General features: G+C 39.0%; 1 protein-coding gene across 2 annotated transcripts; it reads left to right on the plus strand.

Moving 5' to 3' along the window:
• The first annotated feature begins 298 nt into the window (after positions 1-298).
• On the plus strand, positions 299-20,652 carry LOC122313337 (photosystem II stability/assembly factor HCF136, chloroplastic). Of its 2 annotated transcripts, XM_043128233.1 has the most exons (9): positions 302-745; positions 1,083-1,318; positions 2,290-2,420; positions 4,183-4,315; positions 8,680-8,802; positions 11,756-11,830; positions 19,477-19,592; positions 19,981-20,064; positions 20,294-20,652. In XM_043128233.1, exons 1-8 carry the CDS (start codon positions 367-369, stop codon positions 20,045-20,047), a joined length of 1,260 nt encoding a protein of 419 aa, XP_042984167.1. In that variant the 5' UTR covers positions 302-366; the 3' UTR covers positions 20,048-20,064; positions 20,294-20,652. The 2 variants fall into 2 exon arrangements, with proteins under 2 accessions (XP_042984168.1, XP_042984167.1); XM_043128234.1 differs by lacking the exon at positions 8,680-8,802 and having other exon boundaries at positions 299-745.
• Positions 20,653-22,019: the final 1,367 nt, after the last annotated feature.

Raw genomic sequence — 22,019 nt, forward strand, 5'->3', positions numbered from 1 at the left:
TTTTCTAGTTAAATTTTGACTAAACTTTGACTAAACCATACTAGCATAATAAAATTCCCTAGTCCTAAGCTCAGCTTGTGAAGTTATTGAAAATGATCTATTAAACTTAATTCCTGATAAAATTATTACTTTTCTACCTTAAAATTATTGGATCCATCGTTGCATGACTTATTCAATTATCTTATTTATGAATTTTCTTTTATTTTTTATTTTTTTATTTTTTCTGCGGAGACAATAAAATTACGAAAAAAGGCCCTATCCATCAGAAAATCCATCCACGCGCTACAAAAACTGTCCGCGAGCCGTTGAGAACAACCAACCACCACTCGGATAAGAGAGAGAGAGATACAGAGAGAGCATCGAAGAATGGCGAACCTGCTGCAACTGTGCGAGTGTTCGAGCTCAAATCCAATGATTTTGCTGAAGCCATCCTCCTTGAACTCTCTCCTGGCCAGCACTTCACGGCCTCGCCAGCAATATAGTTATCACCCAGCTCAACCTCGCATTTCACCCCCCAAACCCAAACCGAAAGCTTCCCTACAACAATCTTCTTCTTCTTCTTCTTCTTCGTTGAATCGGAGGGAATTCATATCCCAGACCACGGCTATTTCCCTGTCTCTAGTAGCAGCTCCACCACCAGCAATGTCCGAAGACGCACTTTCCGAATGGGAAAGAGTGTACCTGCCCATTGACCCTGGCGTCGTCCTTCTTGACATCGCTTTCGTCCCTGAAGACTTAAATCACGGTATTTCTATTACTTCCCTTCACTGGTTTTGTTTCCTGTGTGATCTATATATACGACCATCATTGATTAGATTGTGATTTATGACTAAATTTACATTGCATCTACCATATCCACTAATTAATTTTGTGTTTGTTTTATTCCGCATTTAACTACATCAATGACTTTTCCATTTTAACTAAATTTATAGAACTGTCATTTTCGTGATCGTGAAGTTCTCCTTTTCTTTGTTTCTTTTTTTTTTTCCTGAATTCTTCTTTTATAAAATTTGACCTTCTACATTTTTTTTATAGTACTGTTTAAACGATTCAGCACAATTTGACACTATGTTTTATCGTAGGTTTTCTTTTGGGGACTAGGCAAACCATTATGGAGACAAAAGATGGTGGAAACACCTGGGCTCCACGTTCAATACCCTCAGCCGAGGACGAAGACTTCAACTACAGATTTAATTCCATTAGCTTCAAAGGAAAGGAGGGATGGATTGTTGGAAAACCTGCGATTCTGTTATACACTTCGGATGCGGGAGAAAGCTGGGAAAGAATACCACTAAGCTCTCAGCTTCCTGGAGATATGGTACACGACCTATAAAGACTAGTTGTGGTTCTTTGTCAATAATGTAATAATGGGAGACTAGATCTGCGTGTGTGGTTGAAATAAGCATAATGAAGTTTTCCTGGTGTTTATTATATACTTCATATACATTCGAGCTTAATCGTAAGTATTTTATATCCTAGGTGACCTTAATATACTTGAATGCGTACTTACACCGACTTAAGCTGCCATATATTGGGATTTAAACTCTAAAAATGTCGTTCTTTTTGCGACTTATATCAGAGTTGCAAACTTTCTGTTGGAAATTTGTTCTTATGGGATATACCGCTGAACTTCTTCTTTTTAATATTCATAAACCAAAAAAAAAAAAAAAAAAAAAAAAAAAAAAAAATGAAAAAGAAAAAGGAAAAAGAAAAATAGAATAGAAAAGTAACAAGGTGGAGAGAGGAACAGAGAAGAATAAGACAGTGGGGAGAGGTCTGTATGTAGCAGAAAAACTGGGTGGTAGAATTTTTATCTCATGCTTTGTTGTTTAAATTAATGTTATTAGGCTCAGAATTGTATATATACTCCTATAATAAATGAAACTGCACATCACCAAGTATATGCTGCCTGAGAATTGTTCTTAAATCAGAGCATAAATATTACAGATGCCAAGCTTGCCTAAAATGATGTGAAATTATGAAAAAAGGTGCTCTCCATGTCATTGTCTCCTAACTGATCGCCTATTAAAAAAAAGGTCTCCTAACTGGTCACTGGTTTTCACTTATGTGAAGACTAATTCACCCTTTATTTTCTTCTTCCTAAGGTGATTGTTGATCTTAGAATGTGCAGTCCTATCTTATTGGATGCCAAATGCTGTTATGTATGCCTTATTATCACAATATAGTTTCAATGGCTCTACTTATAAAAAAAAATAGCCTCATTGGCTCTATACAAATGAAATAAGTATCGGTACCCAATACTAGATGCTTCTGTTATGCCATGTGCAGGTATATATAAAGGCAACTGGGGACAAGAGTGCAGAGATGGTCACAGATGAAGGAGCAATATATGTTACATCCAATAGGGGCTACAACTGGAGGGCTGCTGTTCAGGAAACTGTTTCAGCTACTCTTAATCGGTGTGTTTCTACTATAATTTGAGTTAGTCTACTTGTATAAACTGTTCTCATTAGGTGGGTTTAGCTAAAAGTAGTTGTTGACACATGTATCAGGTATTAGTTAGATATGACGATCTGGTTTACTGGCAAGATAATAATAATTTTCATATTCATCTTATGAGCCTTACGCAGTCTATTTACAGTTGCATCTTGTGTCTGTTGCTGGATTTGAGTAGGGCTCATCTTGTCTGATAGTTATGCATGGCCATGTGTGCCATATGATGTACACACCCAGCAAGTATGTTCAAATTTTCCATCTCCGATACATAAGTAACCTCCCCTATTTCTTTGAATTTAGAATAAATTATGAAAATTAGTATATCTTGCAACCTTTTAACACATTCTTTTATGACCTGGACATATTTAGATGGTCCTCTTCATTAATAAAACTCTACTTACTAATAGAAAAATGTTTTGATGGTCATCTTGCAATGACTTTTATATCAAGCCAGGTGGAATAGGATGCTTCTAACTAACTACCATATTTGTTACCATTCCATTGGTTTATCTATTTTCTTGTGCACATCTGTTAATGGGAAATTATTATTGAAAGTTCATTAGTGTTTTTACATGTTTTCTTTTCTGTTTTATTTTGACTGTCTTTTTTTTTTCCCTGCTGACGTGTCATGAAAGCTATTGTTTTTTTTTTTTTTTTTGGGAAATAAGTTGATTGCATTTTTACACAAAACTGTGAGGTCAATTGCAATGTCTTCCTCAAACCTTGAATTTGACTTATCAACCTTTTAATTGTTAGATCAGTTTAAATATCCTGTACTGTTAAGATTCCACAATTTCTGTTATACTTCACCTTAAAATTTACATGCTTATCTCATGATTTATTAAAAATAAGAAAAAGAATAAAAGGAAAAAAAAGGAGACTCTTCACCTGCATATTCTAAACAACTAGTGCTGTCTAACCTAACAATAAAAACTTAGGTGTGGTTTGGATAGTGAGATGAGATGAGATGAGATGGTTTTAGATGAAAGTTTGAAAGTAGAATAAAATATTATTAGAATATTGTTTTTTAATATTATTATTGTTTTGGGATTTGAAAAAGTTGAATTGTTTATTATATTTTGTGTGAAAATTTGAGAAAGTTGTAATGATGAGATGAAACACTTTCACTATCCAAATGGGGCCTTAAGCAAAAAATGTGGAAAGAAGAATATATAATCTTTCTTTTTTAAGTTTTATTCATTTTTGTTTTTTGGCTTACATAATTAACATGTGAAAATAAAGGTTAAATAGTACAAGATTTGGAGAAAATATTAAAGGTGTGGAGAGCCTGCAACCAATCCCATAATTTTGGTGGTTGATTAATGTTCAAATAAAGCTATGATTTAGGGCAGAAAAATGTAATTTACCCTTTGCATTCTTTCTTCTTTTTTGGGGGATGGGGGCAGGCAAGAGAGAATGGTCATGCTAGTTATTCAGTTTATAAACTATTCCCTTAACGCTTAGGTTTTTTCAGTTCTTATCTTTGTTTATGGATTAGCTTCATATTTTAATCCAAATGTGCTGCATGAATCAATATGCAACAAACTTACTTTTATGAGCTTAAAAAACTTTCTTACCAATATTGTTTAATTATCTCTCAAAAGTGTATCATTTTCCTGGTCACCTAGAAAGGTTTCTACACACAGCCATGATTTCACTAAATCTATGGAGTGAATGGTTCCTTTCAACAGATAAGATGTTCACGTATCTTCTTTCCCTTTTCAGAACAGTCTCTAGTGGTATCAGTGGTGCAAGTTATTATACGGGAACATTCAATGCAGTGAATCGCTCTCCAGATGGAAGATATGTGGCTGTCTCTAGCCGTGGTAACTTCTACCTTACATGGGAGCCTGGGCAAGTGAGATTCTCCTGCTTTTCAATGCCATTGGGCCTTCCTTTGATTACTTAATGCTGTTCTAGTAGGTTACATGAGGCTTGTTTTCCTTTGAAACTCGAATCACATATATAGGAGGATCTGTCTTTTTTTGATGCAAGCTTAGGTTGTACAAAGTGGTTTAGTGCAAGAACTAGAATTTATGATTGACTGCCTACCTTGCTTTTTCTTGCATCAACCCCAGAGTTCGAGTTTGAGAAACCTTGCTTATTGAAGATTTTTAGGGTGTGAAATATCATGGATAATATTGTTTTCAGTTCCAAATTTCTCCGCAATAAATTTATCTAATCTGACCAGAGATCAACTATATCCATCACCTTTAGAATCTTTTAGGTCTAGACTAATCATCTTTAATTTTTCTCAGATTTTTTTGGTGTTTTGACTCAATTTTAATCAATGAATTTTTCTTCTAATTTACATGAGAAGCATACTCTTGCTTTGTTGAAATTAAATTGAATTATTTTCATAAATCAAATTAAAAATTCAGTTTGTTTTAGTCCAGAAAGGCTTAGTTGAGGGTATTTAGAAATACCATGCAGTTCCTCACCTCAATGTGATATTGGCAACTTGTTCATGTTTCCTAGCTCTCGTCATATACCCATTTAGTTGTAAAGGCTAGAAGCCTAGAACTGATAAAAAAATGAAAGAAGATGAGTTCTTTTTTGAGCCATGCGAGATGAAAGTCTCGATCACTGTTTTTGTAGGAAAGAAAAAAGGGAGGAATCCTCTTTTCAGCTTTGTCTCTTCCTTTCTAGATGTTGCTTTTGTTTTTTTGTTACTTTGGAAGTATATGCTTTAGCTTCAGCCACTGAGTTTTTCATTTTCCTTATTATTTCTCATCCAATGAATGGCATCTGAAGGTCCAGAGTACTGTATGGCAATGTAGATACTAAAGCATATGAGGGTATACATATGACAGCAGAATAACTTATGTAATTGCATCATTGCTAGTTTTGAGAGATGTCAGTAAAGTTTTACGCGGAGGTATCTGAAGTCACCCATCCTAATTATTAATAAAATCATGTCCCAAATTGGGTAATAAGGACTTGTCATTGATCAATTTCCTACGTGTAACTATTCCCACTGATGGGTGAGTTCAGTTTCCTTAAGCATATTCTTCTCACTCACTCAATGCTTGTATGAATGTCCTCTTTCACTGATTCTTGCTGGTGTTTGTAATTTTTCTTAGTTATTAGTAAGGGGTGCCGTCCCTTAAGGATGGGACAACCAAAGTTGATCCTCTTAGAAGCAAAAGTTTTTGAACTCTTGGTGGAAGGTGGTCGATGAGTGCGCATTGTAGATAGAGGCAGAAAGGTGGTGAAGAAGCTACTGATGGATACTTTCACTGTGAAATGGGTAGTGAAGACATTAGAGGAGTGCTCCTGGTCTGATGAAAAGGAGTTTATAAGAACCTCTCACGACGGAGCCTTCATAGCACAACGCAGCTCTAATGAATATGGGAGTTATTTGGCAATAATAGAATATAGTGGGGGTGGGAGACAAGGCATCCTTGTGATCCTTGAAGATGTGGAAGGGAAGGGAAGGGATGAAGAAAGATGGCCCTGGAGTTTAGGGAGCTATGTGACAGAGAACTAGACAAAGCAATGGAAAATAATATTCTAGGTGTGTCAAACAGAGGAGAGGGAGAAAAAGAAGGAGCACTACATATAAGAGACGGTGATAAAGGAAAGGTCCCAATTGCAGGGGAGCATATGGTGGCAGGAAGATCGTACAGGGGGGTGTTGGAAGGTCTGGCAGGGGCACAACATCAAACCAAGGGCAGAAATGGAAATATGGAGGGTGGGTTTGTGTCCGTTGGAAAGAGTACACAGAAAACCCAAAAAGGACATATTTTGAAGCTGATGTGGTTCAGAGCTCCAAGGCAAACATGAAAATGGAAACTGCTGGATGCGCAGAGGCGTGTAGGGGGGTCTTTAACTCTGAAAAAGCAACTGTTGGAAGTGAGAGAGGTAGTGAATAGGCTTATAAGCAGAGTGGAGAACGAAATGGGCTACAAGCTGGACATGGGCCAAAAGCAAAGGGGGCATTTTAAGGGTTCTGGATTTTCGGGCTCAAAGCTGGGCTCTAGAGCTGAGAATTTATCATATGGGCCACATTATTCATGGGCTGAGAAAGGGAAACGGAAAGCCCCAGTACCCATAGGTAATCCGATTCGCAACTAGCGGGTCAAACCTGGGTTTACACAATCCAAAATTGGGTTGTTGTTTGGAAAGTTGTCGGCATCGGTGACTCTCAGGGAGGGGAATGCACATAAGCATCGCTGGCGCATGGTGAGCAGGTGGTAGGCACCCATGGATGATCTGACGATGATGAAGCCGGCGACACAAGTCACAGCCGTAAAACAGACATTTGACGTAGAAACAGACGATCGGGCTTTGGAAATAGACGGAAATGGCAGCACTAATGATAATGATTGGGAAGCTGACACAATATTGGAGCTTTATCATCTCATATACTCGACTCGCATGAGAGGGGAAGTTGAGGACAAGATTTTATGGCATCATTCCAAGAAAGGGAAGTTCACCGTCCGCTCCTTCTATCAAGTTATGAATTCACATACAACAAACCCTGTCCCCTGGAAAAATATTTGGAAGACAAAGTCACCCCTAAAGACAATCTTTTTTATTTTTATTTTTTATGGACAACCTCTTTGAGAAAGATACTTACACTTGATAATTTGAGGAAATGTTGATTCATTGTCATGGAGTGGTGTTGCATGTGCAAAAAGAATGAGGAATTGGTTGATCATTTATTACTTCATTGTGAGATTGTCACGGCCCTATAGAATGATTTCTTCACTCGGGCGGGACTAACTTGGGTTATGCCGAGACGGGTGATCGATCTCCTACCTTCTTGGAGAGGCCTTCAACGTAACTCTCATATTGCAGTAATATGGAAGATGGTTCCAATTTATGGTGGTGCATTTGGAGGGAAAGGAATGACAGAAGCTTTGAAGATCGAGAGTGATCAATGGAATAGCTTCTTAGGAAATTATTTTTCAATACTTTACTTCATTGGTCGGTTGTAATTGATTTCAATGGAATGAGTTTTCATGAATATCTTCTATCATTGAACTAGCATGCTCAGGCAATGCTCTTGTGTATGTCCCATTTACTTGGGCTTATGCCTATTCTTATGATTAATAAAATTTTGTTTACCGATCGGGAAAAAAAAAAAAAATCCTACGTTTACTTCTTTGTGTACGTCCCATATATGCATACAATTGCGTGTAGTGTAAATTGTACTAAAGCAACTTGAATAAGATTTTTGAGTGAAACCACAACCCCTGATGATCAAAAATTAAGTAGCTCCAATAATGAATTGAAGCGAGTTCCAGGTAATTGTGGTCTTACAATTGGATATTTAGCTGCATCATATTATTACCAACAAAGCTCACCATAACTTTTCATCTGTGGCAAGTCTTGAGTGTGTAACTTTAATAAGATTGTAATAAATTTTCATTTTTTCTGAATGTTTGGAGCCCCTCTGGACTAGGGATATGTAAATACTTAGTATTCAGCGTAATTCCATCTCTCTTTTCCAGCATTCACGAAGCAGATTATGGTGAATCAATTGTTCAATTAATTTTCACTGATAGTATGAGATGCTAAAACTAGTTCCACTAGTTACTGAGAAATCAAGGATTAATCACTGCTTTAAGGACAATTTCCTTTTATGCCTCTCTGGGACATCAGTTTGGGGTGTTGTGGAACTTAGTTAAAAGGACGACTCAACATTTGATATGACAGTATTAGTTTACGAAGGTATTATTAAATAAGTACAAAGATAAGATAACCATATTTAGAGGCTTGCTTGATTTTAGATTTGAGCAGACTATTTGAATCTTATGAAATATAATCAAGGATTTATGGCTGTCTTTGTTGCTGTTACATCTACGCAACTATGCTCATTTATATAACTATCTATACATAGTTATATATGTAACTATGTTTATACTGATTTAAATAATGTTAATAGAAATAACTAGGTGCTGTATCAATATATTTTGAAGATTGCTTTCTTTATTGTCGCATTCTCTGTCAGCTGCATGAGATAGTGATGAAAGCTTATAAGGCACAGAGTCTCCCCCTTAACTCATGCCAAACCCTTATCTCATGAAGTATCCGATATTCAATGCATGTATTTTTTTTCCTGAAATTTTTTATGCATTTGATTTCATTATTCGCTTGTGCAAGTCATAGTAAATTTATTTTTCTGCACTTATTCATGTCATGATTACTGAGTTTCAAGTTTCATTGAGAATGTGATTGATACTTGGAGTTTTTCTTTTTTTATTTAATTTCCAGCCATTCTGGCAACCACATAACAGGGCAGTTGCGAGAAGAATCCAAAATATGGGATGGAGAGCTGATGGTGGTCTTTGGCTTCTTGTTCGTGGAGGTGGACTTTATCTTAGCAAAGGGTCAGGGGTAAGTAAATGTGGGGGATCTATCTTCCTTTTTTACCCTTGGAAGAGAAAAAGGGGGGGGGGGGGGGGGGGGGGTGAGTTAATTTAATTGAACCAAAATGACCACCGTACGAGTTACATCATAACTTTTAGAAGCATCATAATTTAATTGAACCAAAATGACCATTATAAACGAGCATCTCATACCGATCTTTTAGAAGCATAACCTGAACATAACATGCCACATCAGGGTATGTCCAGCCACAGCACAATTGCAATGCATATGCACATGTCAAGCACATACAAACTTCCAGCGAGGAAACATAAAATTTAAAATTCTCTTGGTTCCAAATTTCATGAAACCAAGTTGAACACTTTGATGTTTCAGAGAAGACAGAGTCCAGTGAGCTTCAAAAGAGAGACTTTCTCCTTCATGAAAGTTAAACGTTAACAACCTATGGAGCTTGGCTACCCATGAAGCATCTTGGCCTTCCCTTGGGTTCCTCCTTCAAGGCCAAGTCTATTTGGGATGATGTAATAAAGAAGATCAAAAATAGATTATCAGGGTGGAAGAGGATGTACTTATCGAAATGTGGCTGGACTCCTCTGATCAAGAGCACTCTATCCAACCTGCCCACCGACTTCATGTCCTTGTTCCCTTTATATGGCATGGAAAATCGCATTGAAAAGCTCCAACGCAAACTTCCCTGGCACGTTGGGGCTGGGGGGGGGGGGTTTAAACGCTGAATTCAAATTCACCTAGTGAGTGAGGATAAGATATGCACGCCAATTTCAGGTTGTGGTTCAAAACTTGAAGGTGTTCAGTTGAGCTGTCCTTAGGAAATGGCTGTGGCACTATCACAGAGAGGACGGCCTTATGATAACTGGTGATAGATTATAAGTATGGTACTACTTGGGAAGGGTGGTGCTCTATTGAGATTCATGAAGCACATGCAGTGGAATTATGGAAGAATATTAGAAGAGGATGGGGTTATTTTCTCATCAAATGAGATATGTGGTGGGTGATGGATCTGGCATCAGCTTCGGGCATAATTTATGGTGTGGAGATAGCGCTCTTAGTGATACCTTACCAGCAATCTGTAGGATTGCACATGAGCAGGGTGCCTCAGTGGCTGAGCTTGTGGAATCTCGTGTGGTTCTACTCAGTAGAATGTTAACTTCCTCAGGGTGGCCCATGATTGGGAAGTCACTGATTTTTCTGACCTACTGTACTCTGTGAGTGTCAGAAATGAAGATGCTGTTAAGATATTGTGGACTCCCTCTAGGAAAGGAAAATTCTCCATATGTTCATTGTATGAGGTCATCTCCGGACAAGATGAAAATCCTTTTCCTTGAAGGAAGATTTGGAGGACTAAGGTGCCTTAAAAGACTCGCTTCTTTGAATGGAAAGCCTCCATAGGAAAGATCTTGTTGACAGATAACCTAAGAAAATGTTGTATTATCAATATTAATTGGTGTTGCATGCGCAGAAAGAGTGGAGAAACGATGGATCAACCATGTGAGGTTGCTAGGACTATATGGGTCGATTGTTTCAGCAGAGCTGAAATTGCCTGGGTTGCCTGGTAAGGCGGTTGGTCTCTTGCCAGCAGGAGAGGGCTCAATGGCATCCCGCAAATTGCGGCAATTTGGAAAATGGTTCCTATATGGTTAATGTGGTGCATTTGGAGGGAAAAGAACAACTCAAACCTTGAAGATAAGGAGCTCTCCCTGCAAGAACTTAGAAGTCTCCTGTTCAATACCTTCTTCCTTCTATGGGCAACTGGGAATAGACATTAATAGGCTTAGTTTCCATATTTCCTTGTGTACATAGGCTTCGCCTAATTTGTTAGTTAGTATGAACAAAATCTCTTTTTACTTATAAAAAAAGAACCCATATCCTCTTCCTTGCCGAGGAGGCTTCTTGCACCATTGGAGCCACAAGATTTAGATTTTCAGGTTCTGGATTAGGACCAAACAAATTTGCGGCATTTAACAAAACAACTTAAGCACAAAATAACCACAAGGCACTATGATAGTAATGTCAAATTGGAGCATTTCTTGTGACGTTCACGAACACTTTAGCATGAACCTGTACTAAATGAAATTCCACATCTAAATACAAGTAGTCAACACCATCTGGAACCACAATATCTAAATCTCAGATGCAAAAAACCACTGCAATCAAGCTCCTCAGGGAAAATTTACAAAGAAGATGGCTTTCCTGCAAAGCAAAAAGAGATCTACTGTTCACAAAAAACTCAAAACAACATATGCGACCTCCATGAATGACGGGAGGAGCCTGTGGACTGAGTGATCTTTCCACATTTGCCAAACACTTCTCACTGCTTCTTAGGGGTTTTCGAGATGCACCCAAATTCACTGCCTCAGAGCCCCCCTCTCTCAATTCTCTCTTTGTTCTCAAAATTGTGGCATGAATCTTCAATTGCCTTAATATCTCATTGTTAAGTGTATGGAATATGTTGAAGATAAGAAAATTTATCTGTGCATGTGGCATGTTGGAAAATGAATTTAAGCCTTTTGAAAGGTCATCACTCAGAGATTATTTCAACTTCTTACGCACAAATTTAAGATTTGGAATCTTCCACTGTGTGTTCTACATGGGCATACCATGAAATCTTAATGAGCTAAATATCCTTCTTGTGTTCTTCTGTTTCATGTACAATGAAAGTGATGGCATTAGGGGCGTTTATATCTTAGACAGTAAGAAATTTCTGAAAGATTAAAGTTATTGATATACACTGTGAAGAAAGAATATAAGTTTTGTTTTGTCGTTCTGGAATGATAATTCAAGGGATGTTACATATACTATATTGTGTTTGATGCATATTGACTATTTTTTCCACTTGCCAAGTCTGCATCCTTGAATGTCATATCTTTGCATGAAGCTCTGGCACATTGATTTTTGTGCAAGTCTTGCGTATTAATGAAGCATGGAATGATATCAATTGTTTCAGATAACTGAAGAGTTTGAAGAAGTTCCAGTTCAAAGCCGGGGCTTTGGCATTCTTGATGTTGGGTATCGATCAGAGGTAACAGTTTTCTTATCAAATGGTGGTGTTATGATAATTGCACGTCTTCAATGAAAATATCATGTATTTTCTGCATGGTGGAATAAGGAGAGGGTTGTGTGGCCACAAAACTGTGTTAGATTAATTGGCCATGTGTTACCCAACAAAAACTTGTACAGCTAAGCCTTGTGTATTCTTCATATGTATGCTCTCTCACTCTCTCTCTCAGAAATGTGTGTGCCTGCCTTATTTATGTGCACGTAAACAAAGTTTTACCATGTACATTGCAATAAGGCATCCATCTAAGCAAGTCTTATGCATTGACAGAAACATTTCACAGGCTACCTTCTCATAAATGGCATGAATAGATATTCATAATGTGCATCAATGCTACTCTGATGCTGTTCGGCCAATCATATTCTGTTTTCATTTAGTGGGGGAAAAATTTACATCTATGAGTACCTACTCAATTTTATTGCAGATGTTATAGAGAGCATAATGCACTATTTTGCTAGTTTTATCCATTTAGAGTCACATCTTTTGACATAGATGCCTTATTAAAAGGGTCAATTTATATGTTCTAGTTATAAATATTAAACTTTTACTCTTTAGTTGCTTCATGACATAGCATCTGTTGCTTACCAGCAGTCACGATCATATTTAATTTGTTACTGCCATAGACTTTTGGAGCGGGGTGTAGTGGATTCTTTGGTTAAAGCGTTAGGAATGGAATTTCTTTTACCATCAAAAGAGAGAGATGAGTGTAATTTTCCAGTCTACTTGGTTTTTTTGAGTGATTTTGTTTGAATTAATGCCAAGGATAAAACATTGTATCCTTTCATATTCTTCTGATTTGTATGAGATGCATTATGATATTTTTGTGCAGAAAATACCAAATAATTGGTAAGAAAAATATGTAGAGCAGGAGTATCATGACTTTTCCATTAGGTACATTAGGATGTTGGATTCTTTAGGACATGACAATTGCCTCCACCCGTGTCTGATTACGTTTACTTCAGAAGTCTGCAGTACCATGACTTGTCCTCCTAGGAACTTATTCTTTTTTTTTTTTTGATAAGTAAACACAATCTTATTAATAATAATAGGCATAGCCCAAGTACACAAGATGGTATACAAGAGATAAGACCTATCTAGGTGGCTATAGTAGTCACTAGAAAGTCATGTACATTTTGTCCATTGAAGTCTATATCTAGAGACCACAAGAATAAAGTACTGAAAAATAAGATACGGATCTCCTCCATAGTCCGCTCCTTATCTTCGAAAGTTTGTTCATTACGCTCTTGCCAAATGCACCACATAATACAGATCAGTAACGTCTTCCACATAGCTTTGATTTGTGGATCGCCTCCCGGCATTGCCCAGCTAGCTAATAATTCCACCACTGACTTCGGCATCACCCAATTTAGTCCTACTCGGCTGAAAACTTCACACCACAATACTCTAGCTGTCTCACAATGTAGCAGGAGATGATTCACTGACTCACCATCTTTCTTACACATACAGCACCAATCAGTAATGATTATCCAACGCTTTCTCAAGTTATCGGTAGTCAATATCTTACCCAGAGCTGCTGTCCACATGAAGAAGAGCGATTTGGGAGGCGCCTTATTCCTCCACAATCTTCTCCATGGAAACAGAGAGTTTGGTATAACTGTAAGAGCCTTATAATAAGAGCGAACCGAGAAAGTACCCTTACCCGTAGGTTTCCACCATAGCTTATCTTCTTGCAAACCATTCGGCTCCATAGAATACAGGAGGTTAAAGAACTCCGCGAAAGTGTTTAGTTCCCAATCATGTGCGGCGCTACAGAAAGTGACATTCCAAACGACTTGATCCCCTGCGTGAACCACTAAGTCCGTCACCGAAGCTTCTTGATCGCAAGCCACTTGGTATACCGATGGAAAAGAATCCTTTAGTGCCTCCTCCCCACACCAAATGTCCGTCCAAAATCTTATACGTGTGCCCTCCCCCACCAAGAGTTTAGTATGATTGACAAACGTCCCCCACCCTCTTCTTATTTGCTTCCAGATCCCCACTCCATACGCTCCATTCCCCTCTCTAGTGCACCATCCCCCCCATATACTGCCATGTTTTCTATCCACTACTAATTTCCATAAAGCTTCCGGCTCCATATTATATCTCCATAACCATTTCCCTAGGAGTGCCTGATTGAAGGTTCGCAAATTCTTTATCCCTAATCCACCTGAAGCAATTGGTCTGCACACCTTATCCCAACTGATTAGGTGAAACTTGAATTCATCCCCCAAACCACTCCAAAGAAAATCACGGTACAATTTTTCGATCCTTGCCACCACAGAAGCTAGAATTGGGAATAAAGACAGAAAATAAGTGGGTAAGTTAGAGAGAGTACTCTTTATCAAGGTCACTCGGCCTCCTTTCGACAAGTACAATCTCTTCCAACCAGCTAATCTTCTTTCTATTTTCTCGATAACTGTATCCCAGATAGCTAGTGCTCGTGAAGCCGCCCCCAACGGTAAACCCAAATATGTCATAGGAAAGGTGGCTACCTTACACCCCAGTGTGCTAGCCAACTGACGAGCTCTACTAACATTCCCAACTGGAACTAGTTCTGATTTATCAAAATTCACTCTCAAACCCGATGCTACTTCAAAACATAACAGTAGCGCTTTTAGTGTCCTCAGTTGTTCTTGCTCAGCCTCACAGAAAATTAGAGTGTCATCTGCAAAAAGTAAGTGAGAGATCGAGATAAAGCCCCTATTCAAATCACCCACTGAAAATCCAGCCAGCGTACCATTGGTAACAAGCGCCGTTAACATTCTACTCAGGGCCTCCATGATGATAACAAAGAGGAGTGGGGACAATGAATCCCCTTGTCTTAAGCCTCTTGAGTTGTTAAAGAATCCTTCTGGACTGCCATTAATCAGAACTGAAAATTTTTCCGTTGAAATGCACCATTTGATCCACCTACATCATTTTTCCCCAAAGCCACACCTCTCCAGTAGGTAAATCATGAAGTCCCAATTTACATGGTCATATGCTTTTCCATGTCTAACTTACAAATAATCCCTGCAATACCAGATTTTAGTCTACTATCCAAGCACTCATTGGCTATTAATAACGAATCCAGTATTTGACAACCCCTAACAAAAGCATTTTGTGGCTTTGAGATTATCTTACCAATGGCCGCCCCCAACCTGTTTGCTAGCACCTTAGAGATAATTTTATAGACCCCGTTAATGAGACTAACGGGCCTAAAGTCCTTCACTTCCGCAGCCTCAGACTTCTTTGGAATTAAAGCGATAAAAGTCGTATTTAAACTTTTCAAGAATTTCCCGGACGAGAATAGTTCTTGAAAAACCTTCAATAAATCCTCTTTTACCACCTCCCAACAAGTTTGGAAGAACCCCATCAAAAAGCCATCTGGTCCTGGTGCTTTGTCTTGCCCCATACGTCTGATCACTTCATATATCTCCTCTTCCTCAAACGCTCTTTCCAACCATACCGCTGTCTGTGGTTCAATGGAATCAAATACCAGTCCATCCACTTTTGGCCTCCAACCCTCTCTTTTTGTAAATAGCTGTTCGAAAAAAATTCAGCACATGTTCCCGTATCACCGGTGCCTCATTGCACTCTCTACCATTGATATTCAGAATCTCAATGGTGTTATTCCTCCTATGAGAGTTTGCCACTCTATGGAAGAATTTTGTACTTCGGTCCCCTTCTTTTAGCCACAATGCTCTTGATTTCTGTCGCCAAGATATCTCTTCAAGTGATAAAACTCTTTCCAGCTCTGAGGTCAATTCTGCCTTTCTTGATCTTTCCTTTGTGGTGAGAGATCTACCTTCATTGATCCTTTCAAGGACCTGTAACTCCTCCATCATGTTTTTCTTTTGCTCCCCTAAATCACCAAAAGATTGAGAATTCCAGAGCTTTAAATCTTCCTTTAAAGCCTTTAGTTTGCCTGCAAGAATATAAGGAGTACCATTAAACTGGTAAGAGGACCACCACTGCCTTACCCTTTCCACAAAGCCCTCACTTTTAAGCCACATGTTTTCAAACTTGAAGTACCGCCTCCTACTTTGAATGCCTCCTCCATCCAGTAAAATTGGAAAGTGATCTGAGCATATACGCGGCAATCTCCTCTGACTAACCTCTGGATACTGACATTCCCCCTCTGGCGATATTAAGAATCTGTCCAACCGTGACCACGTCTGGCTATTGGACCAAGTAAAAGGGCCACCAATGAGTGGTAGATCCACCAGGTTCAAATCAAAAATACAATCGGAAAACTCTGTCATTGCTGGCTGTAGACGACTGTCACCTGATCTCTCACTGGGGAACCTTATGATGTTAAAATCCCCTCCTATACACCATGGAAGGTCCCACCAGCTGTGAACCCCCGCAAGTTCCTCCCATAGATGGTGTCTGATGTTGTCATCATTCAGTCTATAGATTCCTGCAAAAGCCCATAAGAAGTTATCCTCCACCATCTTTAAAGAAACAGCCACCATGTATTCCCCTATAAACTCCTCTATCTTCATCACCACCTTTTTGTCCCACATCACAAGGATACCCCCTGAAGCCCCATTCGACGCCAAATAGACCCAATCTACATAAGGGCAATGCCACACACTTCTCACTATTTTTCTGGTCACCAGTTTCAATTTGGTTTCTTGTAGACACACAATATCCGCCCGCCATTCCCGTAATAAGTTTTTTATTCGTGAGCGCTTATTATACTCATTTAGCCCCCGAACATTCCAAGACACTATTTTTGGCTTCATAATGAAACAAACGTACCCTTCCCTTTGGTCCTATCTCGGCTTGAACTACCCTCATTCATTGACCAATCCAATCTCTTAAGCTCCCTTCGTTTCTTGGCTCCTTTATTCTTAGCATCCGAGTGACCCGCCTCAATGGCCGTAAGGAGAGCCAGAAATTGTTCTTCATAGCCCACACACTTCATACCCACTATATGCTGAATATCTTTCACCTTATTGAAAACCCAATCCGACATCTCACACTCATTTGGTAATAGATAGTCTAGAGGCATCGGATTCTTGTCCCCCTGCCCTACACCCTGATTACGACCTTCCCATTCCACCATCGTGTTCACTGCCTACACACCATTTGATATGAGTTCATCTGTAATACCAATGATCTCCCTTATGTCATTCGGCTGATATATCTCTTGAGAATCAGGAACCATATTTATTTCATTAATTTGGTTACCCCCGAAAGAGACTAATCTATCATCTGAGTTCTGTCCACAACCTGTAGGTGGGAATGCTCTCAGGAGTTGAATATCATCATTTTCCTCCACTGTCTCCTGATCCCTTTCCGTCCCGTACTCAGAACATAATTCTAAATGATCATCCTCTGCACCATGAGCCTTCGATTGAGCAATAAACTTCACCGTGCTAATTATCGGTGAGTTCTGTGCAAAGAACTCCGGGAAAAGTGCCACCGGGGGCTGGAACTCCTCTTTTTCCCCCATCCGTGACGGCAGGATTTGCTCCACCCTCTTCGCCGGCGTTGTCTGTGGTACCGGCGCAAGTTTCGCCGTCGTTAGTTCGGCCTGCGCATGGGTAGAAGGATCGGGTCTTGCTTTCTCTACTCCCGACGTAGAAGGATCGGGTTGCGTAACCTCTGCTCCTGACATAGCTGGATCGGGTCTCGGGTTACGGACCCTCCAGCTTTTCGTTATTGGTGGCCCGTGGCCTGAGGCCGGGTCACTTAGTCTCTTGGTTGGGCCTTTTATCGCCAGCCCACTTATGCCAAGGTTAAAAGCCTTCTGGGCCAGATTCGCCCCCCCTTCCAGGCCCACACCTGGCCCCTTATAATCCTGACCCATTTCCTTTTCTATTAATAATTCTATCATGATACGCAGATCTTCCATCTGCGACTTTGCTTCCCATAGCATTTTCAACGTCTCCCGTTTGACACTCTACCTACCTCACTCTGTACAATGCACGTCTCTCTGACAGGGGCCTTACCCCTCGCCTTACCCAATTGTACTAGCCTGCCTTCGTTTTCATTCCGTTGTGCCCGTGGCTGTTCCACCATCAGAGCCTCCCTGTAAGACAAATTTTGTGACTGTGCCTTGATCATCATTCTTTTCCGATTGCTATCGCTGTGCACTTTTCTCTTTCCATCGGAGAGGTCCCATAACGCTTCCCCCATCTTATTCCATCCATTTCCTTCTTCCTCAGGTACAAAAATGAAATTTCTCCTCCCTCCACCTCCATATTCTGCCACTGCCAAATAACGCCCTCTCGAGTTTGAGCACCGTTGAACTATGAAGCTGCTACTGCCTTCCCTTTTTGTGGTGTAGAACTCCTTTTGTTCTTCCAATGAGCAGACCTCCATTGCCTTAGCCAACCACTGCACTACTGAAGGGCCCAGGCTTATCTTTGCCACCATCTTCCATGTTTTTTCCGTGATAACCACCCTACCCCCTTCCTTTTCAAGAGTGAAGCATTTTGAGTCTATAACTAACTCCTTAACCCACTGCATAGTGTATCAGTATAACCCAGTATACGCCGCCGTGAGAACCGTCGTTAGCTACCCAAACTAAAGGACTAAAAGAAAGCTAACCAAGGATATTTACCATTTTCCATTTTCGGATTCTTTAGCGCAAAAATATTCATCAACGGTCTACACAGACTTGTGTATCTGATACATATGTCCATTATTATCAAAATATTAATGAAAAGATGGGAAAATTTAGTTGTCTCACACCCAGAAGCTGTAGTATTTGGGACCTCAAATTACAAAATCTTGCCTCCATGACTCCATATCCATAAATCATATAAATGTTCATGAGAAGAACATAATACTTATGAAATCACTCATTGGTTTTTAAGAGCTATGATGTCAAATCAGTTTGTCTTCATTACTCGCACAAAACTCTAATTTCAACTTCATTGGACAAATTATGTACAAATCTCCCTATCAACTTGATCTACAGTGTGAGACTTGAATGGTTATGATTGGATTGTGACTGGGCTCTGATGGAGTTTATTGGTCTGTGCTAATTCCTTCATTTGGTGTTTAGTAAGGGAAATTGGACTATAAAAACAATTAGTATTTAGTCCTTTAGGGGTACTCTACAGATGGGGTTGCATCCTTGGGTCGTGATTATGGTGGGAGGGGCATGGGGACAACATGTAGTTGTTAAAATATGACTAGTACAGAGTTGTGTTCTTCTTACGTTTGGCATTCATCCTGTATGCATAATAATGACTAAATGCCATGATGAACAGTACAATTTAGCAGCAGACAATGTTATCTACAGATTGCAGGAAAACAAGTAAGAATCATATTAGCCTGCCCATACTGGCAAGCATCAATGTTATTTTTGTTGAGGTAAAACAGCATTTGACAACATTTCCATGGGCAGCTTTTGCAAGCTCCCATTGCATTTTGTATATATAACAGTTCAAATAACCAGCATTACCTTGAATGTCTAAATTAATGGATAACCACATCCAGCTAGGGTGACATGCACCTTTCACTGATACAAGAACATTAGAAATTTAGAATCGGTGAACAGTTACATAATTGGATAACTCATTCATTATAAGAAAGCTTACATATTCAATCCCTTCTGACTTCTGTCAAATTCCTGGCCCGTTTGTTTTACATTTTCTTTCATTGTGCAGGAAGAGGCTTGGGCAGCAGGGGGTAGTGGGATCCTACTGAGAACTACTAATGGTGGCAAGACATGGAACCGTGACAAAGCAGCTGATAATATTGCTGCAAATCTGTACTCAGTGAAGTAAGACCAACTCTTCTAACCCTTCCCTATTATGATTTAACATACATTTTATGTTTGGCACATGTTGACTCTCTTTTATTTCTCCAACATTTTTTGTTCATCATTTTTAATTCACGAAAGTTCTTAAGTTCCCTGGATATGGAAAGTAAGTAGATCTGAAACCTTAACTAAATAGCACCAAACAAAAAATAAATCAGCATAGGGATTTTATTAAACACTAGGGGCATTCTAGGAAACCAAACAAAAAATAAATCAGCATAGGGATTTTATTAAACACTTGGGGCATTCTAGGAAACCAACAAAGGATTTAAAACTAGAGATTAGAGAAACTATTTAATCTTTACTATTCTTTTCAAGCTCTTGATACCTCGTAATTTGTCTGGTGCAGGTTTATCAATGATAAGAAGGGATTTGTGCTAGGAAATGATGGGGTCTTGCTTCGCTACCTTGGATGACGTTGAAATTATAAATGGTAATCCACGGAATCACGTTTGGTAATTGGTATATTTATCAGAACCTACAGGCTTGTTCAACCATTGTCATCTATAACCATCCCTTCTACTTTACAGTATGTTTCAATGAAAGTGACAATTTCAGGAATGTTAGAACTTTAGAGAATTGATGGTCAAAACTGGCCAAGCACACATTATATGTGTCATTTTCATGAACGGTCTATAACTATGACATTTGCATGTGCGCAGGTTTGTCAACAAGGCCCACAATTTTGTACTGCTAAATTACACCTTCAAGCTCTGATAATGATTTGAAAGGGCCCTAATTTTCTTCTTGTCTTATGACTGTCACATTTGAAATTAGCAATTCGTTGCCATATGTGTTGTCCTCAAAGTAGTTATGTATAGAATAGTAACGATTGCAGGATGTTAAAACGGGCCAGAAATAAGATCTGGTATTTGATGTCAGATGTTGAGTTCTTTTTCCTTTTGATAAATTAGAATGCTACAGACAAAGATGCGTTCTTCGGGTGGGTCCTGTTACAAATTTTGTTACTTCAAAATCTTAGATCCTCTAAACCTGCACAGCTACACACAATTTGGATGCATATGCCAACTTTGTTTTGTACTTCCTATGCCGGTAATTATACGCATGTGTAAGTAAAGCTACAACCACCGATGTATTCTCCCTAGTCTGGATCCGACTGATGTGGCTATAGCCACGTGGCATCTTTAATATTAAAAATAATGAAGCCTGCTGAAATTAAAAAAAAAAAAAAAAAAAAAACAGATTTGTGTTAAAAAAAAAAGATAAAAGAAAAAAGAAAAAAGAACGTAAATATGAGAAACGAAGAAACCCTTGGCACTCCCTCCCTCCTTCCCTCCGGTCCACCCTCTTCGAACACCTCATTATTTGTTGGGATTTTAAAAAATGAGAGATCTGGATGAAGAGGTTCTGGATTATTTGGGGTGGTTTTAGCCGTCGGAATTTTCTAAGTTCATTGCGATTTGTGTGATAAAAATGCCAATAGAGCAAGTTTTGTTACCTTCTATTATGTGAAGTCTGTAGAAGTAGGAAGGTAACAGATTTAACGGTTGGAATGATAACTGGGGATCAAACAGGGCGTTTAGATGTGGAATAAAATGATGTGTTGGGAATTAATGAAACGGTGCGTTTCATGGGAAAGGGTAAACTGATGTAAGATGTGCATTTAATGTGTTGTGATATGTGTTTTGGAGGTTGTTTAATACGGTGCGTTTTATATCTAGTCTGTATATAAGAGTCTGTACGTGCAGAGGCATGGCATGCAAGTATTTTTTTTTTTTTTAATTGTAGATGATTTATGTGGAGGTTTAGAGTTCCTCGAAAACTGTTATTCAAGAATTCAACTTTGTGATTCTTGATTCATTTTCAAGAGTTTCTTTCTATCTTTCTTCTTTCTTTTTTTTGTTCTGGTTATTCCTTACAAGTTGGTATCAAAGAGGAATGATCCTCTGATGGCTGAAGGCATGAGGGCATCTATGAAGGTTCAGAATGAAGCAGTCCACAAGCAACTAGAGTAGCATCATCAGGCCATTGGTGGTATAATAATAAGGCTGGATCAATTAACTGATATGTTGCGATCTTTAATCGAAAGTAGAAATTTTGAGTCTGTTGAAAGAACAGCCAGTGAGCATAGGAGTGGTTATGACGATCGAGGTGTATTGCCCAAGGCAATAAGGTTGGATTTCCCTCATTTTGAAGGTAATAATCCAACTGGGTGGATCTTAAGGCTACCTAGTACTTTGAGTTTCATCAAACTCCCCATAATCAGATACTTTTGTTAGCTTTTTATCATATGGAGGGTGAGGCCCTTGTATGGTATCAAGAAGCTCTGGATGGTGGTCAATTTAACAATTGGGATTCTTTTTTGAATTGTTTACAAGTGAGTTTTGGGCCAACATCTTATGATGACCAAATGGAGACATTGACTCG

The sequence above is a fragment of the Carya illinoinensis genome, chromosome 6 (assembly GCF_018687715.1).
Source record: "Carya illinoinensis cultivar Pawnee chromosome 6, C.illinoinensisPawnee_v1, whole genome shotgun sequence".
Taxonomy (NCBI): domain Eukaryota; kingdom Viridiplantae; phylum Streptophyta; class Magnoliopsida; order Fagales; family Juglandaceae; genus Carya; species Carya illinoinensis.